The sequence below is a fragment of the Pelophylax lessonae genome, assembly GCF_965119305.1.
Source record: "Pelophylax lessonae genome assembly, chromosome: 9".
Taxonomy (NCBI): Eukaryota; Metazoa; Chordata; class Amphibia; order Anura; family Ranidae; genus Pelophylax; species Pelophylax lessonae.
The window spans coordinates 7,384,228-7,410,685 of NC_138776.1; the positions used below are offsets into that span (position 1 = coordinate 7,384,228).

General features: G+C 45.0%; 1 protein-coding gene across 1 annotated transcript in view; it reads left to right on the plus strand.

Annotated features, from left to right (window-relative positions):
• The window catches only part of LOC309563248 (C3a anaphylatoxin chemotactic receptor-like), a gene marked incomplete at its 3' end in the record, with an annotated part of 76,374 nt that extends 66,514 nt beyond the window's left edge, over positions 1-9,860 (plus strand). The window contains exon 2 of the mRNA XM_082267648.1: positions 8,904-9,860. Coding sequence (XP_082123774.1) covers positions 8,913-9,860 — 948 coding nt within the window. The 5' untranslated portion in view covers positions 8,904-8,912. The remainder of the gene's footprint in view (positions 1-8,903) is intronic.
• Positions 9,861-26,458: the final 16,598 nt, after the last annotated feature.

Consider the following 26,458-nt stretch of genomic DNA (forward strand, 5'->3'; position numbering starts at 1 on the left):
GGACGAACTGGATCCTTCCGGGAATTCCAGGAAGCGATCATCCTTGCCTACCTGTACCCAGGAGGCATGCCTGCCCAACTTCCCCTTCCAGATTCAGTTAGCCAGGCGCATGAGAAACATTTTCCACATGTCCTCCCGAGTACCCCTACCCAAAGACGACCCCAAAGAAGATGTTGTGTCTGTAGCAGGCGCGGATGTAGGCGTGACACCCGCTATTATTGTCCCAAATGTCCTGACCAACCTGGTCTCTGCATCGGGGAATGTTTTGAGCGCTACCATACACTAGTGGAGTTTTAGTGTAGGGTAAAGCACGACACAGTGTAGGGCACACAAACACAGGGTCTCAAAAGATGTTGGATGGCTATCGACATTTTGAGAGACCCAAGCAGGAAAATCGCAGTCGCAAATCGAGAAAAAACAGTTAGAAAAATAAAAGAATCCAAAAACAGTTGTTGTGTCAGTCATTTTATATGTTCTTCTACTCTTCCTACTGTACTTTTACTGTACTTTGTTTGTTTTTCATTGTTTTGTGACCTGTTTCTCTTGTAGGTACTCGTCGGCTGCCACATCGATTTTATATATTCTGACACAAACAACGTTTGCGCTCAGCATATATGGATACCTTTGCTGGCAGCGCTTTGGTGATTTTCTGATTTCAGCACTGCAGTTAAAATACTATTTAGGTATACGTGGATAGTGTCATGTATACCCGTCATTAAATTAAGTGGGTGGATGTTTGGGCGGTTAATCATGGGAAATACTACACATTATTCCTGTGCTGATTTCTGATAGGTTCTCTTTTTTTTCGTTCAGCCCACAGGCTGCATGAAAAAAAAAAAAACCTACACTATATGCCAAACAAGGACCAGCAAAGTACTGGTACGTTTCTGGACTTTGAGTGGTTATACCAGGATGATGCCTGCAGATTTAGGCATCATCTTGGTATCATTTTTTACAGCCAGCGGTCGGCTTACATGTAAAAGCAATCCTAGCGGATAATTGGCCGCTAGACTGCTTTTACATGCAGTGGGAGGGGACTCCCCCCCCCCCCCCAACCGCCACCTTCCGTGGTTTTTCTCGGGCTCTCCTGTACCACCGGTTAACCCAAGAGTGTAGCTGGTGGTTGAATTATCTAACCATAGAGCTAATTGGAGATGAGAATGGCTCCAATCATCTCTATGGCCTAAGATACCGAAAGCTACGAGCATTTCATGACTTCTGTTTCGCCAGAAATAAACAGCGCCATTGGGAAATTGGGAAAGTATTTTATCACACCAATTTTGGTGTGGTCAGATGCGTTAAGGTCAGAGGAGAGATCAAGAGTCTAAAAGACCCCAATTTTTTAAAAAAAGAGTACCTCAGTACAAGACTGAGGGGTCATTGGCAGCATTTAAGCATTACAAAGAGTGTAATAAGAAATGTAAAGACGAAATCAGGGCGGCTAAAATAGAACACGAGAGACATATAGCGGAGGAGAGTAGAAAGAACCCCAAGAAGTTCTTTAAGTATATAAACAGTAAGAAAGCGAGGCCAGAACACATTGGCCCCATAAAAGATGATAAAGGAAAAATGGCCACTGAGGACAGAGAAAAGGCGGAAGTGTTAAATAAATTATTTTCTTCAGTCTTCACAAAGGAATCGGGGGGCTACACGAACCCAGCTTGTAAGGCCGAACTAAATAATACACCTCAGGAAGTGCCGCCATGGCTAACAGAGGATAGACTTAGAGCTAAACTAGAGAAACTTAACATAAATAAATCCCCGGGACCGGATGGCTTGCACCCAAGGGTTCTTAATGAGCTCAGCCAGGTGATTGCCAGACCATTATTCTTGATCTTTAAGGATAGTTTACAGACAGGTATGGTGCCAGCTGATTGGAAAAAAGCCAACGTGGTACCAATATTTAAAAAGGGGCCGAGATATATCCCGGGTAACTATAGGCCGGTCAGCCTAACATCAGTAGTCTGCAAAATTTTGGAGGGGATGATAAGGGACCACATACAAGACTTTAGTAATGAAAACGGTATTATAAGTAGTAATCAGCATGGATTCATGAAAAATCGTTCATGCCAAACCAATCTTTTAACCTTCTATGATGAAGTGAGCTGCCACTTAGATAAAGGTAAGCCTGTGGATGTGGTGTATCTGGACTTTGCAAAGGCCTTTGACACCGTTCCCCACAAACGCTTACTGTACAAACTAAGGAAGGTAGGTATGGACCATAAGGTGAGTACCTGGATAGAGAACTGGCTCCAGGGGAGAGTCCAGAGGGTGGTGATTAATGGGGAGTACTCTGATTGGGCGGGTGTGGAAAGTGGGGTCCCCCAGGGTTCTGTCCTGGGACCAATCCTGTTTAATTTATTCATAAATGATCTAGAGGAGGGGATATCTAGTACATTCTCAGTATTTGCAGATGATACTAAATTAGGCATGCCAATATCTTCTATGCAGGATGTGGAAATCTTGCAAGCAGACCTGAACAAAATAACGGGGTGGGCAACTACATGGCAGATGAGATTTAATGTAGAAAAATGTAAAGTAATGCACTTGGGGGCCAGAAACCAGAAAGCAAGTTACTCACTAGGGGGGGAACCTCTGGGTGAGTCTAGGATGGAAAGGGACCTGGGGGTACTGGTAGACAACAGGCTTGGAAGTGGCATGCAATGCCAAGCCGCTGCAAGCAAAGCCAACAGAATACTGGGTTGTATAAAAAAGGGGATTCACTCCAGAAATAAAGAGATTATTCTTCCACTCTATAAGACTCTGGTCCGGCCACATCTGGAGTATGCTGTCCAGTTCTGGGCACCGGTCCTCAGGAAGGATGTGCTGGAACTGGAGAAAGTCCAGAGAAGGGCAACAAAAATAATTAGGGGAATGGAGGACATCAGCTATGAGGAAAGACTACAAGCACTGAACCTATTCTCTCTGGAGAAGAGACGATTGAGGGGGGATATGATATCAATGTACAAATACTGTACTGGCGACCCTAGCATAAGGAACAAACTATTCAGAGAAAGGAGATACAATAAGACACGTGGCCACTCACTAAAACTTGAGGAAAGGCGGTTTAACCTTAAAGTGCGTAAGGGGTTCTTCACTGTAAGAGCAGTAAGGATGTGGAATTCTCTTCCGCAAGCAGTCGTATCAGCGGGGAGCATTGATAGTTTCAAAAAACTATTGGATGGACACCTTAAAGACCACAACATACAGGGGTATACAATGTACGGTTAAAAGCAAACACACACACACATCATAGGTTGAACTGGATGGACTTGTGTCTTTTTTCAGCCTCACTAACTATGTAACTATGTAACCTGTCACTACAGATTGCTATCATAGGGGATATTTAAATTCACTGTGATAACAATAAAAATGATTAAACAAAAAAATGAAAGGAAAGGTGTCAAAATAACATAAAAAAGCAAAATAAAAAATAAAAAATCAAGCCACCCCTGTCCCCCCTTGCTTGCGCACAATGGCGTACGCAAGCGTTGGTCTAGTGTCATATGTATACCGCAATTGCAGCATGCATGTGAGGTATTGCCGCGAACGCCAGGTCGAGTACAGTAATTCTTGCAGTAGACCTCCTTTGTAAGTCTAAAGTGGTAATCTGTAAATAATTTTAAAGGCGTTTAAGAATGTATGCAGTTTGTTGCCTCTGCACAGGTGTGCGCGATTTTTAAAGCATGTCATGTGTGGTATCTATGTACTTGGCATAAGATCATCTTTTAAATCTTACCAAACAATTTGGTATAATATAGTGTATTTGTGCAATTCATTTAAAAAAATGTATTGACGAAATGCGTAGAGAACGTGACCACATCACTTCCGTCTGAACGATCCCGAGGCTAGGAACGCATATCCGGCGGTTGGTACGCACGCTGATCCCAGGCGTGCACCGCGAACTAGGTAGTTGCGGACCCTATGCCATACGGATGCGCTGCATGTTGATTTTATGTGAGTACATGTCTTTTTTGGAATCTAAATAAAAGTTTTAAAGGCAATCCTGCACTATCGGAGGCTTCTGTTTTTCCCCTTTCTCATATACCCGGGAATTGTACTGGAGCTCTCTCCCTGATGCTTTAACCCCTATGTGTACCGGAGCAAGGAGTGGATACGAGCGGTAATTGGAAGGATAGGATGGAACCAGATTGCCGGTGTATGGGAGCGATCCCTGTTATCGACCCGCCATTTACCCCTGTAGGGGTACGGACATCCGGTAAGCACAGGACCCCAGGAGAGGGGGAGCACCCTATCTTCCGACCACTCACTGCACTCCCGGCTTCATAGAAAAAAAGAGCACCTTACTCCATCCTTATATGGACTATAGAACTTTATGATTTCTGTACCAGCTCAGATTGCACTATTTCTGGACAATTTTAAAATACACAGAACCTGCTTTTTGAGCCTTTGAATTTATATGGTTCTCACTTTCATAATCTATATAGTTATTTGCACGGCTGCACTTATTTATTTACTAGTGTTTATATTGTCACCAGTGTGGGATGCACATAGTTCACCTACTTATTTATTTCCATTGCTTATGAGTATGCAGTTGCACTTTATTGAATAGATGGTTATGACTATTCGGAATGCACCTTATTTAGTTTGATTAGTGCACTATATTTATTTTTTAGCACCTTTGCACATTAACTCTCTATATCACCATAATTTATTAATACTATCTTTATATGCTTTTATATTTTTATACCTACATTTACATATATTTGCATATTTATGTTGAGTCTCAATAAGCAGACTAGGTATTGAACACATTTATTATTTATTTATTGATTAGTGTTAATTTCACACACATATTACACACCCATTGTGTTTTTATATCCTATTACTTATATAGTTCTCACTCCCACATACATTCTATGTGCATTTGCATGTGTTGAACTTGGTCTTGAACTATAGCAGCCTAACCCAGATTTCCCATTAACCTACTTTCCTGGCAGCGCCAATCACTTCCCTTTTTGACATATACTCTAAGCTATTTGCTGAGAGGCATGGTGAGTCCATGGAATATTTTATATTTTTCCACAAGTTTCGGGAAAATTATTATTTCTTTTTTTTTTTTTGTTATTTTACACAAAGTTGTCACTAAATGATATATTGCTCACACATGCCATGGGTATATGTCAAATGACACCCCGAAATACATTCTGCTGCTTCTCCTGAGTACATAGATACCACATGTGTGAGACTTTTTGGGAGCCTATCTGGGTTCGGGACCCCAAAAACCAATCCCCATCTTCAGGTTTTCTAGTGGCATAAATTGCTGATTTTACCACTGCACTACCTGTCACAGTTTCAGAGGCCCTGAAATTTCAAGAGTACAGGGATACCCCATGTGTGGGACTTTTTTGCAGTCTAGCCGAGTACAGGACCCCGAAAACCAGTCCCCACTTTCAGGCTTTTCAAGGGCGTAAATTGTTGATTTCACTCCTGACTACCTATCACAGTTTCGGAGGCCATGAAATGCCAAGACAGCACAAACCCTCCCCAAATTACCCCTTTTTGGAAAGTAGACACCCTAAGCTATTTGCATTCGGGGTGTCATTTGACATATACCCATGGCATGTGTGAGCAATATATCATTTAGTGACAACTTTGTGATAAAAAAAAATGAAATTTTCCCGAAACTTGTGGCAAAATATAAAATATTCCATGGACTCACCATGCCTCTTAGCAAATAGCTTGGGGTGTCTACTTTCCAAAATGGGGTCATTTGGGGGGTTTTGTGCTATCTTGAAATTTCAGGGCCTCCGAAACTGTGTTGGGTAGTAAGGAGTAAAATCAAAAATTTACGCCATTAGAAAACCTAAAGATGGTGATTGATTTTCGGGGTCCCGTACACAGCTAGGCTCCCAAAAAGTCTCACACATGGGGTATCCCCATACTCAGGAGAAGCGGCAGAATCTATTTTGGGGTGTCATTCCACATGTACCCATGTTATGTGTGAGAAATTTATCTTTTAGTGACAACTTTGTGTTAAAAAAAATTATAAAAAAAATTGTAATTTTCCCAAAACTCGTGGCAAAATATAAAATACTCCATGGACTCAATATGCCTCTCAGCAAACAGCTTGGGGTGTCTTCTTTGCAAAATGGGGTCATTTAGGGTGGTTTTGTGGTATCTTGACATTTCAGGGCCTCCTAAACCGTTATAGGTAGTGAGAAAATGCAATGAAAAATGTACGCCCTTTGAAATTCTGGTGGTGGGGATTGGGTTTCGGGGTCCCAAAAAGTCTCACATATGTGGTATCCCTGTACTCAGGAGAAGCAGCAGAATATATTTTGGGGTGTAATTACACATATACCCATGGCATGTGTGAGCAATATATAATTTCAATGACAACTTTGTGTAAAAAAATTGTTTTTTTTTCTTTTAGTCATTTTTCAAACACCTGGGACAAAAAAATGAAATATTCAATGAGCTCAACATGCCTCTCAGGACATTCCTTAGGATGTCTACTTTCCAAAAAGTGGTAGTTTGGGGGGGGGATTGAACTGCCCTGCCATTTTAGCACTTCATGAAATGAGATAGGCAATCAGAAATTAAAGCTGCGTAAATTTCAGTATTTACACCATAGTTTGTAGACGCTATAACTTTTGCGCAAACCAATAAAAATACGCTCATTGAAATTTTTTTTGTCAAAGACATGTAGCTAAATACATTTTGGCCAAAAATTGACATAAATTGAGTATATTGGATATTTTTTAAAAGACAACGTTGAAAATGTCATTTTTTCTCAAAATTTTCGCTCTTTTTTTATTAATACCGCAAAAAATAAAAAGGGCAGAGGGGATCAAATACCACCAAAAGAAAGCTCTGTTTGTGGGGAAAAAAAGGACATAAATTTCGTTTGGGTACAGCTTTGCATGACCGCGCAATTAGTCAGTTAAAGTCACAAAGTGCCAAGTTGAAAAAAGGAGTCTGGTCAGGAAGGGTGTAAAATCTTCCGGGGCTTAAGTGGTTAGGACTGGAGGATTTTCCTGCTTTACGTCTAGGCCACTTTTTGCAATTCGGCACTGTGCGACTTTAACTGACAATTGCGTGGTCATGCAACGCCGTACAAAAACAACATTTACGTCCTTTTTTTCCCACAAACAGAGCTGTCTATTGGTGGTATTTGATCACCTCTGCGCTTTTTATTTTTTGCGATATTAATAAAAAAATGCGACAATTTTGAAAAAATAACAATATTTTTCTACTTTGACAGTTAAAAAATATCCAATATATTAAATTTTTGTCATATATTTAGGCCAAAATGTATTTAGCTACATGTCTTTGACAAAAAAAATTTCAATGAGCGTATTTTTAACCGCTTTAAGACCGGAAGATTTTACCCCAGACCAGGCCATATTTTGCGATTCGGCACTGCGTTACTTTAACTGACAATTGCACGGTTGTGCGATGCTGTACCCAAATTAAATTTATGTCCTTTATGTTTTATTTAATTTTATACTAAATTTATGTTTACTTTTTGCGCTATAAACAAAAAAAGAGCAACAATTTTGAAAAAAATAGCAATATTTTTCACATTTTTTTATATGAAATTCCCCCCCAAAAAATGTAAAAATCAAAATTTTTTAACATTTTAGGCCAATTTGTTTTCTGTTACATATTTTTGGTAAAAAAAATTGCAATAAGCGTATTTTGATTGGTTTGAGCAAAAGTTATCGCAGCTACTAACTACGGGAAATTTATGTCGTTTTTATTGTTTTTTTTAACTAGTAATGGCGGCGATGTGCGATTTGTTTTGCGGGACTGTGACATTGCGGCGGACAGATCGGACCCTTGACTGACATTTTTGACACTTTTGGGGGTACCAGTGACATTACTACAGTAATCAGTGCTATAAATATGCACTGTTACTCTAAAAATGACACTGGCAGGGAAGGGGTGAACTTTTATTGGTGATCAAGGGGTTAATGTATGCCTGGTGCTTACTGACGTGTGTGGGGGGAGGTGACTGTGTGACACAGACACAGATCGCAGGTTGAGCTATGCTGAATCCTGTAATCTATCCCTGCCTGTCACTTAGGAGATCCACCCGCTTTGTTTACACAAGCGGGCGGATCTCCTCACTCGATCCCCGACGATCGGGGAAGAGCGGCGGTGATCACCACCTCTCCTCCCCTGGCCCGACTCCTGCAGTGTCTGAATACAGCAGGAAGCCTCTGGCGGCACACGCCTGCCGCCCACAAGGGGAGGTGTCCAGCAACGTACACCTACGTCGCTGGACGATAACGAACCACTTTGCCGCAGTACGCTCCATGTGAGCGGTCGGCAAGTGGTTAAAGGAGAATTATACAAAAAAAGATTATTTAAGCACACACGTGCTTTCTTTTACCACTACTATTCCTTTATATTGGTTTTTGAAATTTACAAATGCAGCAGTTTAGAAATTGGATAAAAGGTTTAGCACTGGGAAACACTTTTTGGAAGATAAAATGTGCATTTTATATACAACTATATAGATCAGACCAAAATGAGGGACAAATGAGGACTTGAGGAGGAAAGAGGGACTATGCCATAGACACACTCCTAAACCTTGTGGATGGCCTTCCCAGAAGAGTTGAAGCTGTTATAGCTGCAAAGGGTGAGCAACTCAATATTGAACCCTACGGACTAAGACTAGGATGCCAATAAAGTTCATGTGTGTGTAAAGGCAGGCCTCCCAATACTTTTGGTAATATAGTGTGTGTATGCGTGTTTATATATATATATATATATATATATATATATATATATATATATATATATATATATATATATATACTGTATATATATATACACATTTTTTTTATACTAGAAGTTACATTATTTTCCTTACAATGATATGGAATTGAATAATTATCAGACAGATGAAGTAACTCTTGATGTCTTTACAGGTAAAGAAGATGTCCAATGTCAGCAGTGAAATGGAACCAACCATGATTTACAGCCCTGAGCCTTTCTTGTTTCTCCTGGTTTTATCTATCACTGCTCTCGTGGGTGTCCCCGGCAATGCTCTGGTGCTTTGGGTTACTGGAGTGAAGATGGAGCGGACCGTGACCACCATTTGGTTTGGGAACCTTGCTCTGGCCGATATCATGTGCTGCTTGTGTCTTCCATTCTTAATAGTGCAGTCCTTCTACCAAGACTGGCTGTACGGTCCTGTCCTCTGCAAGATTTCACCCTTCATCGTTTACCTTAACATGTATACCAGTGTCTTCACCCTGGTGGCTATCAGCATTGACCGATGGATTCTGGTTGTCCGTCCCGTGTGGGCCCGAAATCACAGAAGAATCAAAATGGCGTGGATGATATGCTTGGCTATTTGGATGTTGTCCTCCGTGATGTGTCTGCCTGACCTAATCTACAGAAGATATGACACCTCTGATAACAGGACCATGTGTAATTTAGACCCTCACATGATGGAGCCAATCTATCTTATATGTGCAATTTTTGGATTTCTGATCCCTCTTATTATCATTTGTATCTGTTACATTCATCTGGCTTTTAAAGTACAAAATATCAGATTTTCTGAAGTAGGAAGAAAAACCATCAAGATGGCCATAATTATTATTATCGTGTTTTTCATCACCTGGGCCCCCTACCACATCCTTGGATTAATCGTGCTATACACTGACAATGAGGTACTGGACATCCTGGACTGTGTCTCAATGCCTCTGGCCCTGTTTAATAGTTGCATCAACCCAATACTCTACGTCTTCATGGGGAAAGATATGAAGCAAAAGCTGAGACAGTCTATTGGGGAGATCATGCAAAATATATTTAGGGAGAATTTATTATCCCCCCCATCCAATGAGAACCAGCCCACCACAGAAGAAAGCCTCTCGCTCTAATGTATGAGACGGATTTGTAGATGCGTGTGCATGTTAGGGTGGCCATACTGAATGTCCTGAATAAGTCACATGCCATCAGGGCTTAGTGCTTATTGACCATTTGGGGGTGATAGGTGTATATACTCAGGTCCCCCCCCTTCTAAGTTTTCCAATCTGTCCACTGATCACTAGTGATGGGCAGACAGAACATCCCCCCCCCCCCCACTGTTCGGTTGGCGCAAGAACATCTCGAACAGAGGAGAAGTTCTAGTGAACATGCAAACTCTATTAAAGTCTATAGGACATGAACAAGAAAAATCTAAAGTCTTCATTTAAAGACTTATATGAAAATTATTGCCATAAAAAATGTATGGGGACCCGGGTACTGCCCTGGGGGACATGTATCAATGCAAAAATATGTTTTTAAAACTAACGGGCACCCGCAATCGCTTCTCGTGGAGACAAAATGGCGGTCTGCTGTCGTAAATACGGCAGACCACTGTTCTGTCAGTTATGAACACAGGGATCCTCTTATCCCCCAAACACTTAGAAAGCACCCCCTAGGGACACATTTAACACTTTGATCGCCCCCTGGTGTTAACCCCTTTCCTGCCAGTGTCATTAGTACAGTGACAGTGCATATTTTTTAGCACTGATTACTGTAGTAATGTCACTGGTACCCCCAAAATTGTCAAAAATGTCAGGGGTTCGATCTGACAGATCGCTGCCATTACTAGTAAAAAAAAAAACGATAAAAATGACATAAATCTTTCCCGTAGTTAGTAGACGCAATATCTTTTGTGCAATCCAATCAAAATACGCTTATTGCGATTTTTTTTACCACAAATGTGTAGCAGAAAACAAATTGGCCTAAAATGGTAAAATATTTTAAATTTTTAATTTTTTTTGGGGAATGTTAAATTGCAGAATGTGAAAAATATTGTTTCTTTTTCAAAATTGTGGCTTTCAAATACCACCAAAAGAAAGCTCTGTTTGTGATAAAAAAAAAAGGACATACATTTTGTTTGGGTACAGCGTTGCATGACCGCGCAATTGTCCTTTAAAGTAACGCAGTGCTGAATCGCAAAATAGGGCCTTGTCAGGAAGGGGGTAAATCATTCCAGTCCAGAAGCTTTATATTTCTCTCTCTCTCTCTCTCTATTTGCACATTCAGATTCTCTAGCAATGTATCCATATATCTTGTAGCTGAGCCTCTCTCTTCCCCATTTACTCTTGGCTCATTCCATTGGTGGAGGTCTGGGGTCCCACTTTTTCCATTAAGATATCTATGTGTCTGAAGATCACATATTTGTGCACTTATCATCCCCAATTGTGTTTGGGGTTGATGATTGATGATCTCATGCACTTTTTACATTCTTTTTTTGATCCTATAAATCCTTTTGTGATCGCTACTCTCATGTATGTTATACATTTTTTATCCAATTTTTATTTCTATATGTTTTAGGTTTTATTTTAATCTGTGCCCTATGTTCCATTCATATTTTATTGTTTGTTTTATGCAAACTTGCTAATTTATACCAATGCATTTATGTTAATATTGCATTCGTTCTAGAACATCCAGAATGTCCGCTATTGGTCGTTAGCTATCTAGTTTCACTTGCCCTGGTGGTCCATTTATACATACTCAGTATATTGTGCTTCCTAATTACGGCCATTCAACCTTTACCATATAGTGACTACGATAATATGGCCGCTCTAGTTTTTTCTATTTGAGACCAATGGAAAATGGCCAACTTATTTTTCCTGCATAGAGGACTACAAAGAAATGTCAGCCACTTTACACACCCCATTATTCATTATAAAAGGACATACCTTCCAACTTATTGTCATCTCCTGATGAAGTCACGTGGACGTGACGCTATGCGTCAGGACTGAGCAACAAGCATACCGGATAGACATGTGCAGAACAAAAACATTTGTTTAATTTCATTTCTTTTCGATTTGTTATTTGCATAAATTTGTTTAGTTAAATATTTTTAATCTGTTTAATTAGTTTTCAGAATTAATTTGGATTTTTGTATTCAAATCAATTCAAATTTTCTGAATTAGAATAGTTTTCGATTTAACTTCAAATTCGAAAAGTTTTCAAATTAGAAAAGTTTTCGATTTGTTTTCCAATTTCCAAAGACAATAAAATAGAAAAGAAGTTAAAGAAATAGAATAGAAAAAAATATATTTAATAAAATAGAAAAGAATATAACAGAAAATATAAGAATAGAATATAGTAGAGAAAAACAGAACAAAATGGAATAGAAAAAAAAAAAGAACAGAATGGAAAATAATAAAATAAAATAAAAAAAAACAATAGAACAGAATAGAATAGAAAGAATACGGTTAGCTATAAGCCATTTCTGTAATGGGATCTAGCGTTAGCTTTCCAAAATATACCTAAGTAAAAAAAAAACCTTCTAGATACAACATATAAGAGATCCTTTGTGAATGGAGCCTGATCACCCATCTGAAACTAGTCTATCTGACATAAATTAGGTGATCAATAAGATGCTATATACTTGTTGTTTCTCTGACCTACACAAGGATAAGATATATGTATGATTTTGAGTTCCTGTTTTTGTTTGTTGTTGTAAATATGTAATTATTCTCGTCATGCAAGCCGTATGACGAACGATCCATCTGTGGTTGCGTGTGTTGGGGCTCTTTTTCCTGGGCGGGCGTTTGGCTGGCACTGTTGGTGGACGCCTTGGTGACCAGATGGGTTGTGCCGACACGCTGTGCTCTGTCTGCCTGTCTGGCCTATGGCCAAGGACATGACGTGCAGTGCTCCCATCCTTTATCCAATGGTGTCAGCCACTCTGCTCCACACTTTTCCGGGTATGACGTCTCGACGTCAGTACACGGAAGTGACGTGGTAGCGGCAATGATGTGTCAGGGATGGGTCCCCCTCCCCCCGACACCGGTGCATGGTCATGGAAGCCATCTCCTTGAATGGCAATCATGGGGCAGAGGGGGCCATAAAATTCTGGCATTGGGTGCCGGACTATCTTAGGACAACCACATGGTATTGCACCATGACAGAAGGTATGTGAGACATCATCTAGATACAGACTAACCATATAATGGCGGCTCTATAAGTGTACAATCATGTAACTGGCTATTCTTATCTTTACACATTATAGCCCATGGGCAGAGGCGTACCTAGGGGCTTCAGTGCCCTTGGCGAGGAGCTGTATCGGTGCCCCCCACCCATGAAAAAGTAAAATAATTAGATTTATTCTTGTTTAGATCAATTTAAATCCTTTTTTTACATTTTTAAAGGTGATGTTCCTATATAAGTTCTACACCATGTAAAGGGAAACTAAAAAAACATATGTAGCATTACATTTTGATTCCTAATCCTCCCTGTCCCATAAAAAAAAATGTATAAAAGTGAATTGAGAGTTTCCTGACAGACTCCATGGCAGCCTACATGTGGGTTTGTCCTGCCTCCTCCTACCTCATAGGACCCCACTCCCATAAATTTTGCTCTGCCCCAGAGACCATGTTCCTTTTTTGTCCTCCTCCTGTTGGATGGATATCAAGTCTTACCTCAAGAAGATTTTCGGCCTAATCCTGGTGGTTTACACAAATTATTCCAGGCAGAGTTCCTGAAGAGTCTAGTACGCCCTGGCTACTAGCGGGGTAGGACACGGGTGTGCAATATCATGCAATGGAGAAGCATAAAGTCTGGCCACTGGCAGGCAAGCTGAATCCGGCCATTCGTCCTGGCTACTAGCAGGAGACCCATTAATACACCCTGAATCGATGTGCTGGAGGTTTTTGTGTCCCAGGTCTGACCGTGGTTCTTTGAGCATGCTTGGTAATGTATGGCAGCCGTTTTTTATTGTATTTCCTCCCTGGGGGTCTAGTGCGGCTGGGGGGTGTGCTTGGAACGCTGGTGCATTCCATCTCACGGCCCCTGGCTCTTCCTGTGTCCCAGCGCAGCTTCCGGGTCACCGATGTGTATCTGGGGAGGCGCAGTAGAATGGCTGAACGGTGTTCGCGCATGCGCACGAGTGCTGTCCGGTCATGGGGGGGGGGGGGGCGGTTGACATTATCATCTGGCGGCAGATTTAAACTGCTGTCAAAGCAGATCACATTGGGAATGTACTGCGGGCATATGCGGCTGCTTTCCTGTGTCTGGCTGGTCTCTGCTAGTTGTAAGCTTTCATCTTGCAGGATGTCTTTGTGCAGTTTGATGTATGCAGAACTTCCTTACACCTGTGTTTATTGCAGTCTTCCCGTTAGCAGTATGGATGCTTCACCCCCCCCCCCCCCCAGTGGCCAACCCTTACTCTACAGGTAAGAGTGGCTCTCTTTTCCTCTTCCTGTATGGTTTGGGTATTGGGGCAGTCTGGGTAATCCTTCCCTTTCTCTTAGCCCTTCTAGGTCTGATAGACTACCTAAAGCACGTGAAGATAAGGACCTTCCCAGGTTGCAACTTCATCACACCTCTCCTGGCGCTAGTTGCCACAGGTCCTCTCACAGACATCACAGGGAAAGCTCTAGAGTTGCGTCAGTACACAGACGCTCTGACAGAAGATCCTGCTGGGGATGTGGAGCACGTGTCCCTGACTACAAGTCACTATGCGATTCCTGTTTTGCTCAAGCCTCAAAAGAAAGGGGGGGGCGATAACCAGCAGGTAGAAACCCTGGTTAGATGGGTGGTCCAGGAATCTTTGCAAAACTTGGAAGTTGACCGCACCCGTAGCCCCTCTGCTGGCCTGGCAGACATCCCTTATAGAGATAGCCCCTCTGCTACCGGCCCTTCCCAGCAGAGCCTTTCCGGCTTCAACTCCTCAGATAGTGAGGCAGAATCGGATACTCCTGGCATAGGCTTTGATTTTGCCTTGGTCCCTACCCTGGTTAAGGCAGTCAATTAAGCCCTGAAGTGGAAGGAGCCAGTGGAGTCACCATCTAAACAGAAAAGGTACTTCAAGCACCTTAAGAAAGAGCGCCATAATTTTCCCTTTTTGGGTGAGCTGGGCAAAATTATCCGCATGAGTGGGGCTGTGCAGAGAGGAAAAATTCTCTGGTATCTAAAATCGCCAGGATGTATCAAAAGTGAGGATGTGAAACACCTGGAGTCGGCGCCCCTAGTGGACGCCGCCCTCATGACATTAGCGAGGCATGTCACTCTTCCACTTGAAGACACAGTGTCTTTTAAAGATGGGCTTGAAAAAAGGATTGACACTGACCTTAAGAAGATCTATGTGTCTGCAGGAATGGCATGTAAGCCAGCCCTAGCCATTGCGGCCTTGTCCAAGGCCATGGAGGCCTGGACGATAGAAGTAGATTCGGATCTAATGTTTCAGAAGAAGTGGCCAGGTCTTCAGCAGTTAATGATCTTAGGCTGGTGGCTTCTTTTCTGGGGGAGACTTCCCTATATATTATACGTCTGGTTACTCTGGTCATGCTCTCTTCAGTGATGGCTAAGCGAGCGATGTGGCTTCGCCCCAGGCTAGCTGATCCTGCTTCAAACCAGGCCTGGTGCCGTATTCCATCTGAGGGGTCTTCCGTGTTTGGAAATATACTGGAGAGCGCTATTTCTCGGGCAGTAAGTCGGGGTTCCTTCCGCAGGATCGCCGCCTGCTGGGTCAGGCAATCTTCGGATCGGGCGAAGGATGCTCAAAGTTACAGACCTGGTCGTGAATTTTGGAAAACATGGAGGAGAAATCTATCTTCAAACCAAAAGGCTTCCAAAGGGGCCTCTTCCAGAAGCAGGGAAGCGGCTAAGTCTTTTCAATATTGGGCCTGTTCAGATGGATCAAGTCGGTGCTCGCCTTCTCCTGTTTTGACACGTCTGGGCAGCCTTGATAAAAGACTTTTGGGTCGTCAGGACAATCTCTTCAGGCTACACTTGGACATTCTGCAGTCCACCTATCCTCAGATTCATTCCCACATCTCTTCCACGTTCAAAAGAAAAAGATAAATCCTTCTGGCTTACGTAAATGCGCTGGTGGTTCAGGGCGCAGTAGTTCCAGTACCGGTCGAGGGAAAGATTCAAGGCCTCTATTCTCCACTCTTCCTAGTCATGAAGAAGAACGGCTCTTGGAGACCGGTCATAGACCTCACACATCTAAACTCCGTTATAAGAAAAGAAAAATTCAAAATGGAGACGCTATTTAAAATCTGCCAGGCAGTTCAGCCAGGAGATTGGCTTGTGTCGATAGACCTGAAGGTTGCGTACTTCCACGTGCCAATAGCAACAGAGTTCCAGAAATACCTGCGGTTTGCTGTAGATCAAAACCATCTTCAGTTTACATGTCTCCCATTCGGGCTTACAACATCTCCTCGAGTATTTTCAAAACTCTTATTGACTGTGCTAGCCCTGATCAGAACCAAGGGAGTTCGTCTTTACCACTAACTCGATGACTTACTCCTTCTGTTGCAAGATCGAGAGCATCTCCTGATACACAGGGGCCTGGTCACTGCGACTCTTCTCGAGTTCGGCTGGTTACTAAACTTGCAAAAGAGCCATCTGGAGCCTACAAAGGCACTTATCATTCTAGGGGCACAATTCAATATAGCCAAGGGCACAATCTCCTTGCCTCTAGAAAAAATCCCGGTCATCAGGGACAGAGTACAGCGGGCCATGTCATCATCCCATCTCCGGGCCTCACAGTGCCTCAAGATAATAGGTACCATGGTGGCTGTGACACCTATGGTGAAATGGGCTCAATGGAGAATGCGTCAGTTTCAGACAGGTTTTCTTCGACAAAGGAGCCCAGGCAACATGGATCATCTCATTTGGATATCTCCAGTGATGCAGGAGAGTCTCCTGTGGTGGTTACAGAAGAAGAATCTGCTTAATTGCCATTCCATCTTTCCCATCTCTTGGGTCACGATAACCACGGATGCCAGCAACACAGGTTGGGGCGCTCACTGCCTATCAGAGATAGCCCAGGGCAGATGGAACTCTCGGTCACACAGGGAGGTCTCGAAAATCCTGGAGCTTTGGGCAGCCTTCCAGGCTCTCCGAGCATTTCACCACCTTACAGTGGGAACATCTGTCCTCTTGAGGCTGGACAACACGACGGCAGTGTCATATATAAAATGGCAAGGGGGAACTCGCAGTCACTCTCTATTGAAAGAGGTTGAGCCAATAATGATCTGGGCTCAGAAATATTTGTCCAATCTTACTGCGGTTTATCTGCCAGGGACACAGAACGTCCAGGCAGATTTTCTCTCATGAGTCTCCATGGACAACAGCGAATGGAGTCTTCATGCTGATGTGTTCCAGTGGCTCAAATCTCTAGGGTTCCTTCCGGAGGTGGATCTGTTCGCTTCCCCGTGCAACTTCAAGTTGAATATACACGAGGTACCGATGCCCACAAGCCTTCGGGGTGGATGCCCTAACATCTTGCCATCGTTCACGTCCTCCTTCGATTCCTGATGAGACTCTGTGTGGAAGAAGTGGAGGTCCTTGTGGTAGCTCCGTACTGGCCGAACAGGCCCTGGTTTCCAATGTGTAAGAGACGCTCAGTTGGATCCAAACAGATGTTTGTGCGCATGCCCAGGCACACAGGAAGGGATGTGCGAATGCACATGCACCAATGCGCGAACGCGCGAATGTGCGCACGCTACGTGCGCACGCAATTGGCGCCAAACGGCCTATTTATACTGAGCGGTGACAGGAGCACATTTCTGAGTGGTCTTTCAGCTTGTTCCTGTTTACCTGTGCGCTGACCTGCTTCTGGATTTCCTGTTATTCCGACCCGGCTTGCCCTTACTCTCCTTTGGATTCCTGCCTGCCTACCTGTGACCCTGCCTTTGCCTTATGCTTTCGTACCTTGCTGCCAGACTGTGTACCGACTTCGGCTTGTATCCTGACTCCGCTCCTGTCTCCCGTTCCTGTACCCGTGCTGTCCGGCTGTTGATAACTCCTTGGCTTGTGTTCCGGCTTTGCTCCTGCCTTCTCATCCAGCATCACCGAGTTCCAGTTCCAGGTGTTCATCCATTGATGCACAGCCATCAGTCTTCTGCCAAGACATCACCTGCTATACCGGCCCTCGTGCCACTCTGTGTCCTACACCGCCTGTCATCTCTATCAGATGTGTTGGACAGGAGGTGCAAGAGAAGCCCTCTCTACAGCTTGGTCTCCACCAGGTACGTGATACAATGTTACTACGGCTGAGCTTTCGGGAGCCAGTCCCACTGCCCTCCAGGCCGGATCTTCAGTCTCAGGTAACATTGCTGCATCCTTGCCGGCCCATCTGCACCTGATGGCCTAGTTTTTGAAAGGGAAAGGTTGGAAGCACTAGGATGTCCAAGTGGAGCCATCTCCACACTCTTAAACGCAAGAAGAACGGGTACAAATAGAGTCTATGATAGGATCTGGAGGAAGTTCATGACTCACATCACTGAGAGTATGGATGTGCATGGTGCTCCAAAAGTTCGCCATATCTTGAGCTTTCTACAGTCTGGCCTAGACCTGCCTTTATCAGTCAGCTCTCTTCAAGTTCAAGTATCAGCTATCTCAGCCTTCACAGGAATATCCTCTGGTGAGGCAATTTTTCAGAGGGGCCTCTAGGCTCAGACCGCAAAGGAAGCCAAGATTCCCCAAATGGGATCTACCACTCGTTCTTGATTTCCTTGCAGACTTCAGAAGAGAACACTTGGATCAGCTCTCCATCAAAGAGTTGTCTCTCATAGTAGCGTTTCTGGTGGCAATCACCTCGGCAAAGAGGGTCTCTGAACTGGGAGCTCTGGGATGCAAAGAACCTTTCTTGACGTTTTTCCCGGATCGGGTGGTTCTAATTTCCAAATCCAAGGTGAATGTGCTAAATCATGAATAAATACATGTGATAATATAATTCAACAATATAAAGAATGTGAAAAAAGTTCATAAATTCCAAATATGTGGTAAGATATGGCTAGATAAGCCCCTTAGGGTAAATTATATAAAGTCCACGTGTAAAAACGAATAATGGTGCTGTGATCAATTCATTCCAAAAGACACCTCCGTGATTATAAGGATCCGCCACCAGATATACAAGCCTCTCACCTCAGTATCTAACCCAGGAGCCACCCAGGGTCAGAAATAGGGTTGAGCGGACACCTAGATGTCCGTGTTCGACGGGTTCGGCCGAACTTTAAAAAAAAGTCCGGGTCCGTGTCCCGGACTTTTACCGAACTTTTCCCGGACACCGAACCCCATTGAAGTCAATGGGGACCCGAACTTTAAGGCACTAAAATGGCTCTAAAACACCAAAGGAAAGGGCTAGAGTGCTGCAAATGGCAGCAAAACGTAATTAAGAGCATGGCAAGTGCTCTGCAAACAAATGTGGATAGGGAAATAACTTAAAACAACAAAAAAAAACAGAAAAATAAAACAATGTTCTTCTTCATCTCTGAAGGACGAGGCCCATATGGAGTAGGAGGGAGGTTGAGGTGGTGGTGGATGTGGCGGTGACATAGGCGTGCGCACAGGGTGTGCTGGGTGTGCCTGGGCACACCCTAATCACCTAGGGCACATAGCATTGCCAGTGAGGAGATGGGAAAGATCTCCCTGGGACCTGCTCTGCTCTATTTCTCCTTGCCTACAGGTACATGGCCCCGATACATTACTCTCCCTGCTGGCAAACACATGCATGTGTATTTCAACTTTGGGGTGCACACCTTAATGCAATAGGCTGCGCACACCTATGGGCGGTGTAGGTGGAAGCGGCGGTGGAGGAGGACCAGGGCCGGATTAACAGCATCATGGGCTTGGTGCTGAGGATTTTGAAGGGCCTTAGGGCCGTGCCTTGCCATGCACCCAGAGGAGGAAGGGTGCAGCCATGCATGCCTAATTCAACATGGGATGCTGTCTCTGAAGCCCATAAACACATCCATGCATCGCCAACTGTCCCTCCTTGTCCGGCCTTCACGCTGTGTGGGGAGGTTCTGAGGGTGCTGCCTGGGGAAGCGAGCATAGAAGCCAGACTTCTGTGTTTACAAGTGACAGAAGAGCGGTAACAGTGAATATGGCCAACCCGGGGCCTATATAAAAGGTAGGGGCCTGGAGCTGCAGCTCCAATAGACCCTACATTAATCTGGCCCTGAGGAGGAGGACGAGGTAGCCAACACTGCTTCTTTTCGCAAATTTTAAATGAGGGTACACCCCAAAAGAGTGAGAAAGAGCAAAAATGGAACAATGGGTGGGTAAGGTCGGTATCCATTGCTATTCTGCATAAGGTACGGAAAAGTCCCGTGGGATCCATGCCTGGTTCATTTTAATGAACGTGAGCTTGTCCACATTGTCTCTGGACAGGCGGCTGCGCTTGTCTGTTATAACGCCCCCAGCCGTGCTAAATACCCGTTCAGATAATACACTGGCTGCAGGGCACGCCAGCACCTCCAAGGCGTAAAGGGCAAGCTCAGGCCATGTGCCCAATTTGGAGACCCAGAAGTTGAAGGGGGCAGACCCGTCATTCACTACATGTAGGCGTGTGCACACATACTGCTCCACCATGTTGGTAAAATGCTGCCTCCTGCTAAGACGTTCCATCTGAGCTGCTGGTGCTGCTGTTTGTTGTGGCGTGCTGACAAAGCTTTTCCACATTTCGGCCATGCTAACCCTGCCTTCTGAGGTGCTGGCGGTGCCCTGGTTGCGTTGGCGACCTCCTCCTCCTCCTCCTCTGCCTTGTGCTTCCACTGTGGCCCCGCTGTCAGATGGGAATGCCAGCAGCATGGCGTCTACCAGCGTGCGCTTGTACTCGCGCATCTTGCGATCGCGCTCCAGTGAGTGAATTAAGGACGGTACGTTGTCCTTGTAACGGGGATCCAGCAGCGTGGCCACCCAGTAATCAGCACAAGTTAGAATGTGGGCAACTCGGCGGTCGTTGTGGAGACACTGCAGCATGTAATCGCTCATGTGTGCCAGGCTGCCCAGAGGCAACGAAAGGCTGTCCTCTGTGGGAGGTGTATGGTCCGTGTCCTCTGTATCCCCCCAGCCACGCACCAGTGATGGCCATGAGCTGGCCTGGGTGCCACCCTGCTGTGAACATGGTTCCATCTCCTCCTCCAGCTCCTCCTCCTCCTCATCCTCCTCATCCTCCAGAACTGTGCCCCTGCTGGACAATTGCGTCCCTGGCGTTTGCGTGTGCAGGAACCCACCCTCGGAGCCCCTTGCGAATGACTGCCCTGAAAGCCTTGGAAATGTTACCTCTTCATCCTCCTCCTCCTCCTCATCCTGTGCCACATCCTCTTCCATCATCGCCCGAATTGTTTTTTCAAGGAAGTAGAAGTGGGATAGAAGTGGGATAGTTAAGCTGAGAACGGCGTCATTGCCACTGGCCATGTTGGTGGAGTACTCAAAACAGCGCAACAAGGCACACAGGTCTCGCATGGAGGCCCAGTTATTGGTGGTGAAGTGGTGCTGTTCCGCAGAGCGACTCACGCGTGCGTGCTGCAGCTGAAACTCCACTATGGCCTGCTGCTGCTCGCACAGTCTTTCCAGCATGTGCAAGGTGGAGTTCCACCTTGTGGGCACGTCACATATGAGGCGGTGAGCGGGAAGGCCGAAGTTACGCTGCAGCGCTGCCAGGCGAGCAGCAGCAGGGTGAGAACGCCGAAAGTGCGCACAAACGGCCCGCACTTTCTGCAGCAGCTCTGACATATCGGGGTAGTTTTTAAGGAACCTCTGCACCACCAAATTCAGCACATGCGCCAGGCAAGGGATGTGCGTCAAACCGGCTAGGCCCAGAGCTGCTATGAGATTTCGCCCGTTATCGCACACCACCAGGCCGGGCTTGAGGCTCGCTGGCAGCAACCACTCATTTGTCTGCTGTTCCATGCTCCTCCACAACTCCTGCGCGGTGTGTGGTTTGTCCCCCAAACAGGCAAGTTGTAAAACTGCCTGCTGTCGTTTACCCCTGGCCGTGCTGAAGTTGGTGGTGAAGGTGTTACGCTGTCCGGATGAGGAGGCGGTAGAGGATGAGGAAGCGGAGTAGGAGGAGTTAGGAACAGGAGGCAAACTGAAGCGCCCTGCAATCCTCGGTGGTGGAAGGACATGCGCCAAATTGCTATCCGCCTCAGGCCCATCCGCCACTGCATTTACCCAGTGTGCCGTTAGGGAGATATAACGCCCCTGACCGTGCTTACTGGTCCACGTATCCGTAGTTAGGTGGACCTTGGCACAGATGGCGTTGCGCAGTGCACACCTGATTTTTTCCCCCACTTGGTTGTGCAGGGAAGGGATGGCTTGCCTGGAAAAGTAGTGGCGGCTGGGCACGACGTACTGTGGGACAGCCACCGACATAAGGTTTTTAAAACTGTGCGTCTCCACCAGACGGAATGACAGCATTTCAAAGGCCAATAATTTTGAAATGCTGGCATTCAGGGCCAGGGATCGCGGGTGGGTAGGGGGGTACTTCCTCTTCCTCTCAAGTGTTTGGGAGATGGAAAGCTGAACGCTTCCACGGGACATTGTGGAGATGGTTGTTGGTGACCCAGGTGGTGGTGTTGCTGACAGATCGTCTGTTTGCGGGGTGGCAGGTGCCGGTATCACTACAGATGTGGCTGGAGCGGCCGAGACTGCAGCAGAAGAGGAAGCAGGATGAGCCAGAGACGTTTCTTGGTTTTGAAGGTGTGTACTCCACTGCAGCTCGTGCTTTGCACTTAGATGCCTGATCATGCAGGTTGTGCTCAGGTTGAGAAGGTTCATGCCTCGCTTCAAGCTCTGATTGCACAGGGTGCAAACCACTCGTGTCCTGTCATCAGCACATTTTCTAAAGAACTTCCACGCTAGAGAACTCCTTTGAGCTGACTTTGGTGCGCTCGTTCCCTTGCTGCGTTGGGCAGTAGCGGGCGTAGTGTCTAGGGCACGGCCGCTCCGCTTCTGCACCCTGCTCCCTCTTCTGCTGTGCTGGTGGCTCTGTGCGACCACCGCCTCTTCCTCCAAACTACTCAGTTCACCTGCATGACGTTCATTCCATGTGGGGTCGAGGACCTCATCGTCCTCCACATCATCTTCCACCCAGTCTTCACCCCTGCCCTCCTTGTCGGTCTCCACAATGCTGAACGCCGCAGCAGTTGGCACCTGCGTTTCGTCATCATCGGAGACGTGCTGCGATGATCCTTGCATGTACTCATCTTGAGGAATAAGTGGTTGGGCATCGCTGCACTCAATCTCTTCCACTTCTGGGGCAGGGCTAGGTGGATGGCCCTGGGAAACCCTGCTGACAGAGTCCTCAAAAAGAATAAGAGACTGCTGTATGGCTTGGGGCTCAGACTGCTGGCCTGATTTGCAAGGGGGTGAGGTGAAAGACGGTTGGACATTGGCTGCAGGTGCCAACTCTGACCTTTCTGCAGTAGACTGGGTGGGAGACAATGTGAAGGAACTGGAGGCACTGTCAGCAGCAAACCAATCTACTATCGCCTCAACTTGTTCTGGCCTCATCACTTCTAGGGGCGTTTGATGCCCTACCAAATACTGATGCAGGTTCTGTCGCCTACTCACACTTGAGGAAGGTGTTTCACTTGTGCGTGTAGCTGGCACAGATCGACCATGTCCTCTCCTTGCAACAGGAGCTCTACCAGCAGCACCACGACCCAGGCCACGGCCCTTATTTGACGGTCTCCTCATATTTCTGTAATTTAAGATCTTGCCCTAGAAAGGTTTTTATTGAATAGCGGAATAGAAAATATGATCCAAAAAAAGTGTATGTATATCACACGTACACAACCACACTAGGCCCCAATTACTATTGTTTGTACCCCTAAAAGGCTAGATGAGGAGTAGGGGGAGTATGGAACAGGCAGCACCCTCAAACCTTCAGAAGTATGAGATGAACCCCAACAACTTGGAAAGGTGGATCTCTCTCACACGTACCGACACAGACTATCCCGCAATTCAATTGATCCTCAAAGGTTTTTATTGAATAGCGGAATAGGAAATATGATCAAAAAAAGTGTATGTATCTCGCACGTACACAACCACACTAGGCCCCAATTACTATTGTTTGTACCCCTAAAAGGCTAGATGAGGAGTAGGGGGGGTATGGAACAGGCAGCACCCTCAAACCTTCAGAAGTATGAGATGAACCCCAACAACTTGGAAAGGTGGATCTCTCTCACACGTACCGACACAGACTATCCCGCAATTCAATTGATCCCCAAAGGTTTTTATTGAATAGCGGAATAGGAAATATGATCAAAAAAAGTGTATGTATCTCACACGTACAGAAACACACTAGGCCCCAATTACTATTGTTTGTACACCTAAAAGGATGGATGAGGAGGAGGAGGAGTATGGAACAGGCAGCACCCTCAAAGCTTCAGAAGTATGAGATGAACCCCAAAAACTTGGAAAGGTGGATCTCACACGTACCGACACAGACTATTCCGCAATTTAATTGATCCCCAAAGGTTTTTATTGAATAGCGGAATAGGAAATATGATCAAAAAATGTGTATGTATCTCACACGTACAGAAGCACACTAGGCCCCAATTACTATTGTTTGTACACCTAAAAGGATGGATGAGGAGGAGGAGGAGTATGGAACAGGCAGCACCCTCAAAGCTTCAGAAGTATGAGATGAACCCCAAAAACTTGGAAAGGTGGATCTCACACGTACCGACACAGACTATCCCGCAATTTAATTGATCCCCAAAGGTTTTTATTGAATAGCGGAATAGGAAATATGATCAAAAAATGTGTATGTATCTCACACGTACAGAAGCACACTAGGCCCCAATTACTATTGTTTGTACACCTAAAAGGATGGATGAGGAGGAGGAGGAGTATGGAACAGGCAGCACCCTCAAAGCTTCAGAAGTATGAGATGAACCCCAAAAACTTGGAAAGGTGGATCTCACACGTACCGACACAGACTATTCCGCAATTTAATTGATCCCCAAAGGTTTTTATTGAATAGCGGAATAGGAAATATGATCAAAAAATGTGTATGTATCTCACACGTACAGAAGCACACTAGGCCCCAATTACTATTGTTTGTACACCTAAAAGGATGGATGAGGAGGAGGAGGAGTATGGAACAGGCAGCACCCTCAAACCTTCAGAAGTATGAGATGAACCCCAAAAACTTGGAAAGGTGGATCTCACACGTACCGACACAGACTATTCCGCAATTTAATTGATCCCCAAAGGTTTTTATTGAATAGCGGAATAGGAAATATGATCAAAAAATGTGTATGTATCTCACACGTACAGAAGCACACTAGGCCCCAATTACTATTGTTTGTACACCTAAAAGGATGGATGAGGAGGAGGAGGAGTATGGAACAGGCAGCACCCTCAAAGCTTCAGAAGTATGAGATGAACCCCAAAAACTTGGAAAGGTGGATCTCACACGTACCGACACAGACTATCCCGCAATTTAATTGATCCCCAAAGGTTTTTATTGAATAGCGGAATAGGAAATATGATCAAAAAAAGTGTATGTATCTCGCACGTACACAACCACACTAGGCCCCAATTACTATTGTTTGTACCCCTAAAAGGCTAGATGAGGAGTAGGGGGGGTATGGAACAGGCAGCACCCTCAAACCTTCAGAAGTATGAGATGAACCCCAACAACTTGGAAAGGTGGATCTCTCTCACACGTACCGACACAGACTATCCCGCAATTCAATTGATCCTCAAAGGTTTTTATTGAATAGCGGAATAGGAAATATGATCAAAAAAAGTGTATGTATCTCGCACGTACACAACCACACTAGGCCCCAATTACTATTGTTTGTACCCCTAAAAGGCTAGATGAGGAGTAGGGGGGGTATGGAACAGGCAGCACCCTCAAACCTTCAGAAGTATGAGATGAACCCCAACAACTTGGAAAGGTGGATCTCTCTCACACGTACCAACACAGACTATCCCCCAATTTAACTGATCCCCAGAGGTTTTTGATTAAATAGCGGAATAGAAAATATGATCCCAAAAAAGTGTATGTATATCACACGTACACAACCACACTAGGCCCCAATTACTATTGTTTGTACCCCTAAAAGGCTAGGAGTAGGGGGAGTATGGAACAGGCAGCACCCTCAAACCTTCAGAAGTATGAGATGAACCCCAACAACTTGGAAAGGTGGATCTCTCTCACACGTACCAACACAGACTATCCCCCAATTTAACTGATCCCCAGAGGTTTTTGATTAAATAGCGGAATAGAAAATATGATCCCAAAAAAGTGTATGTATATCACACGTACACAACCACACTAGGCCCCAATTACTATTGTTTGTACCCCTAAAAGGCTAGGAGTAGGGGGAGTATGGAACAGGCAGCACCCTCAAACCTTCAGAAGTATGAGATGAACCCCAACAACTTGGAAAGGTGGATCTCTCTCACACGTACCAACACAGACTATCCCCCAATTTAACTGATCCCCAGAGGTTTTTGATTAAATAGCGGAATAGAAAATATGATCCCAAAAAAGTGTATGTATATCACACGTACACAACCACACTAGGCCCCAATTACTATTGTTTGTACCCCTAAAAGGCTAGGAGTAGGGGGAGTATGGAACAGGCAGCACCCTCAAACCTTCAGAAGTATGAGATGAACCCCAACAACTTGGAAAGGTGGATCTCTCTCACACGTACCAACACAGACTATCCCCCAATTTAACTGATCCCCAGAGGTTTTTGATTAAATAGCG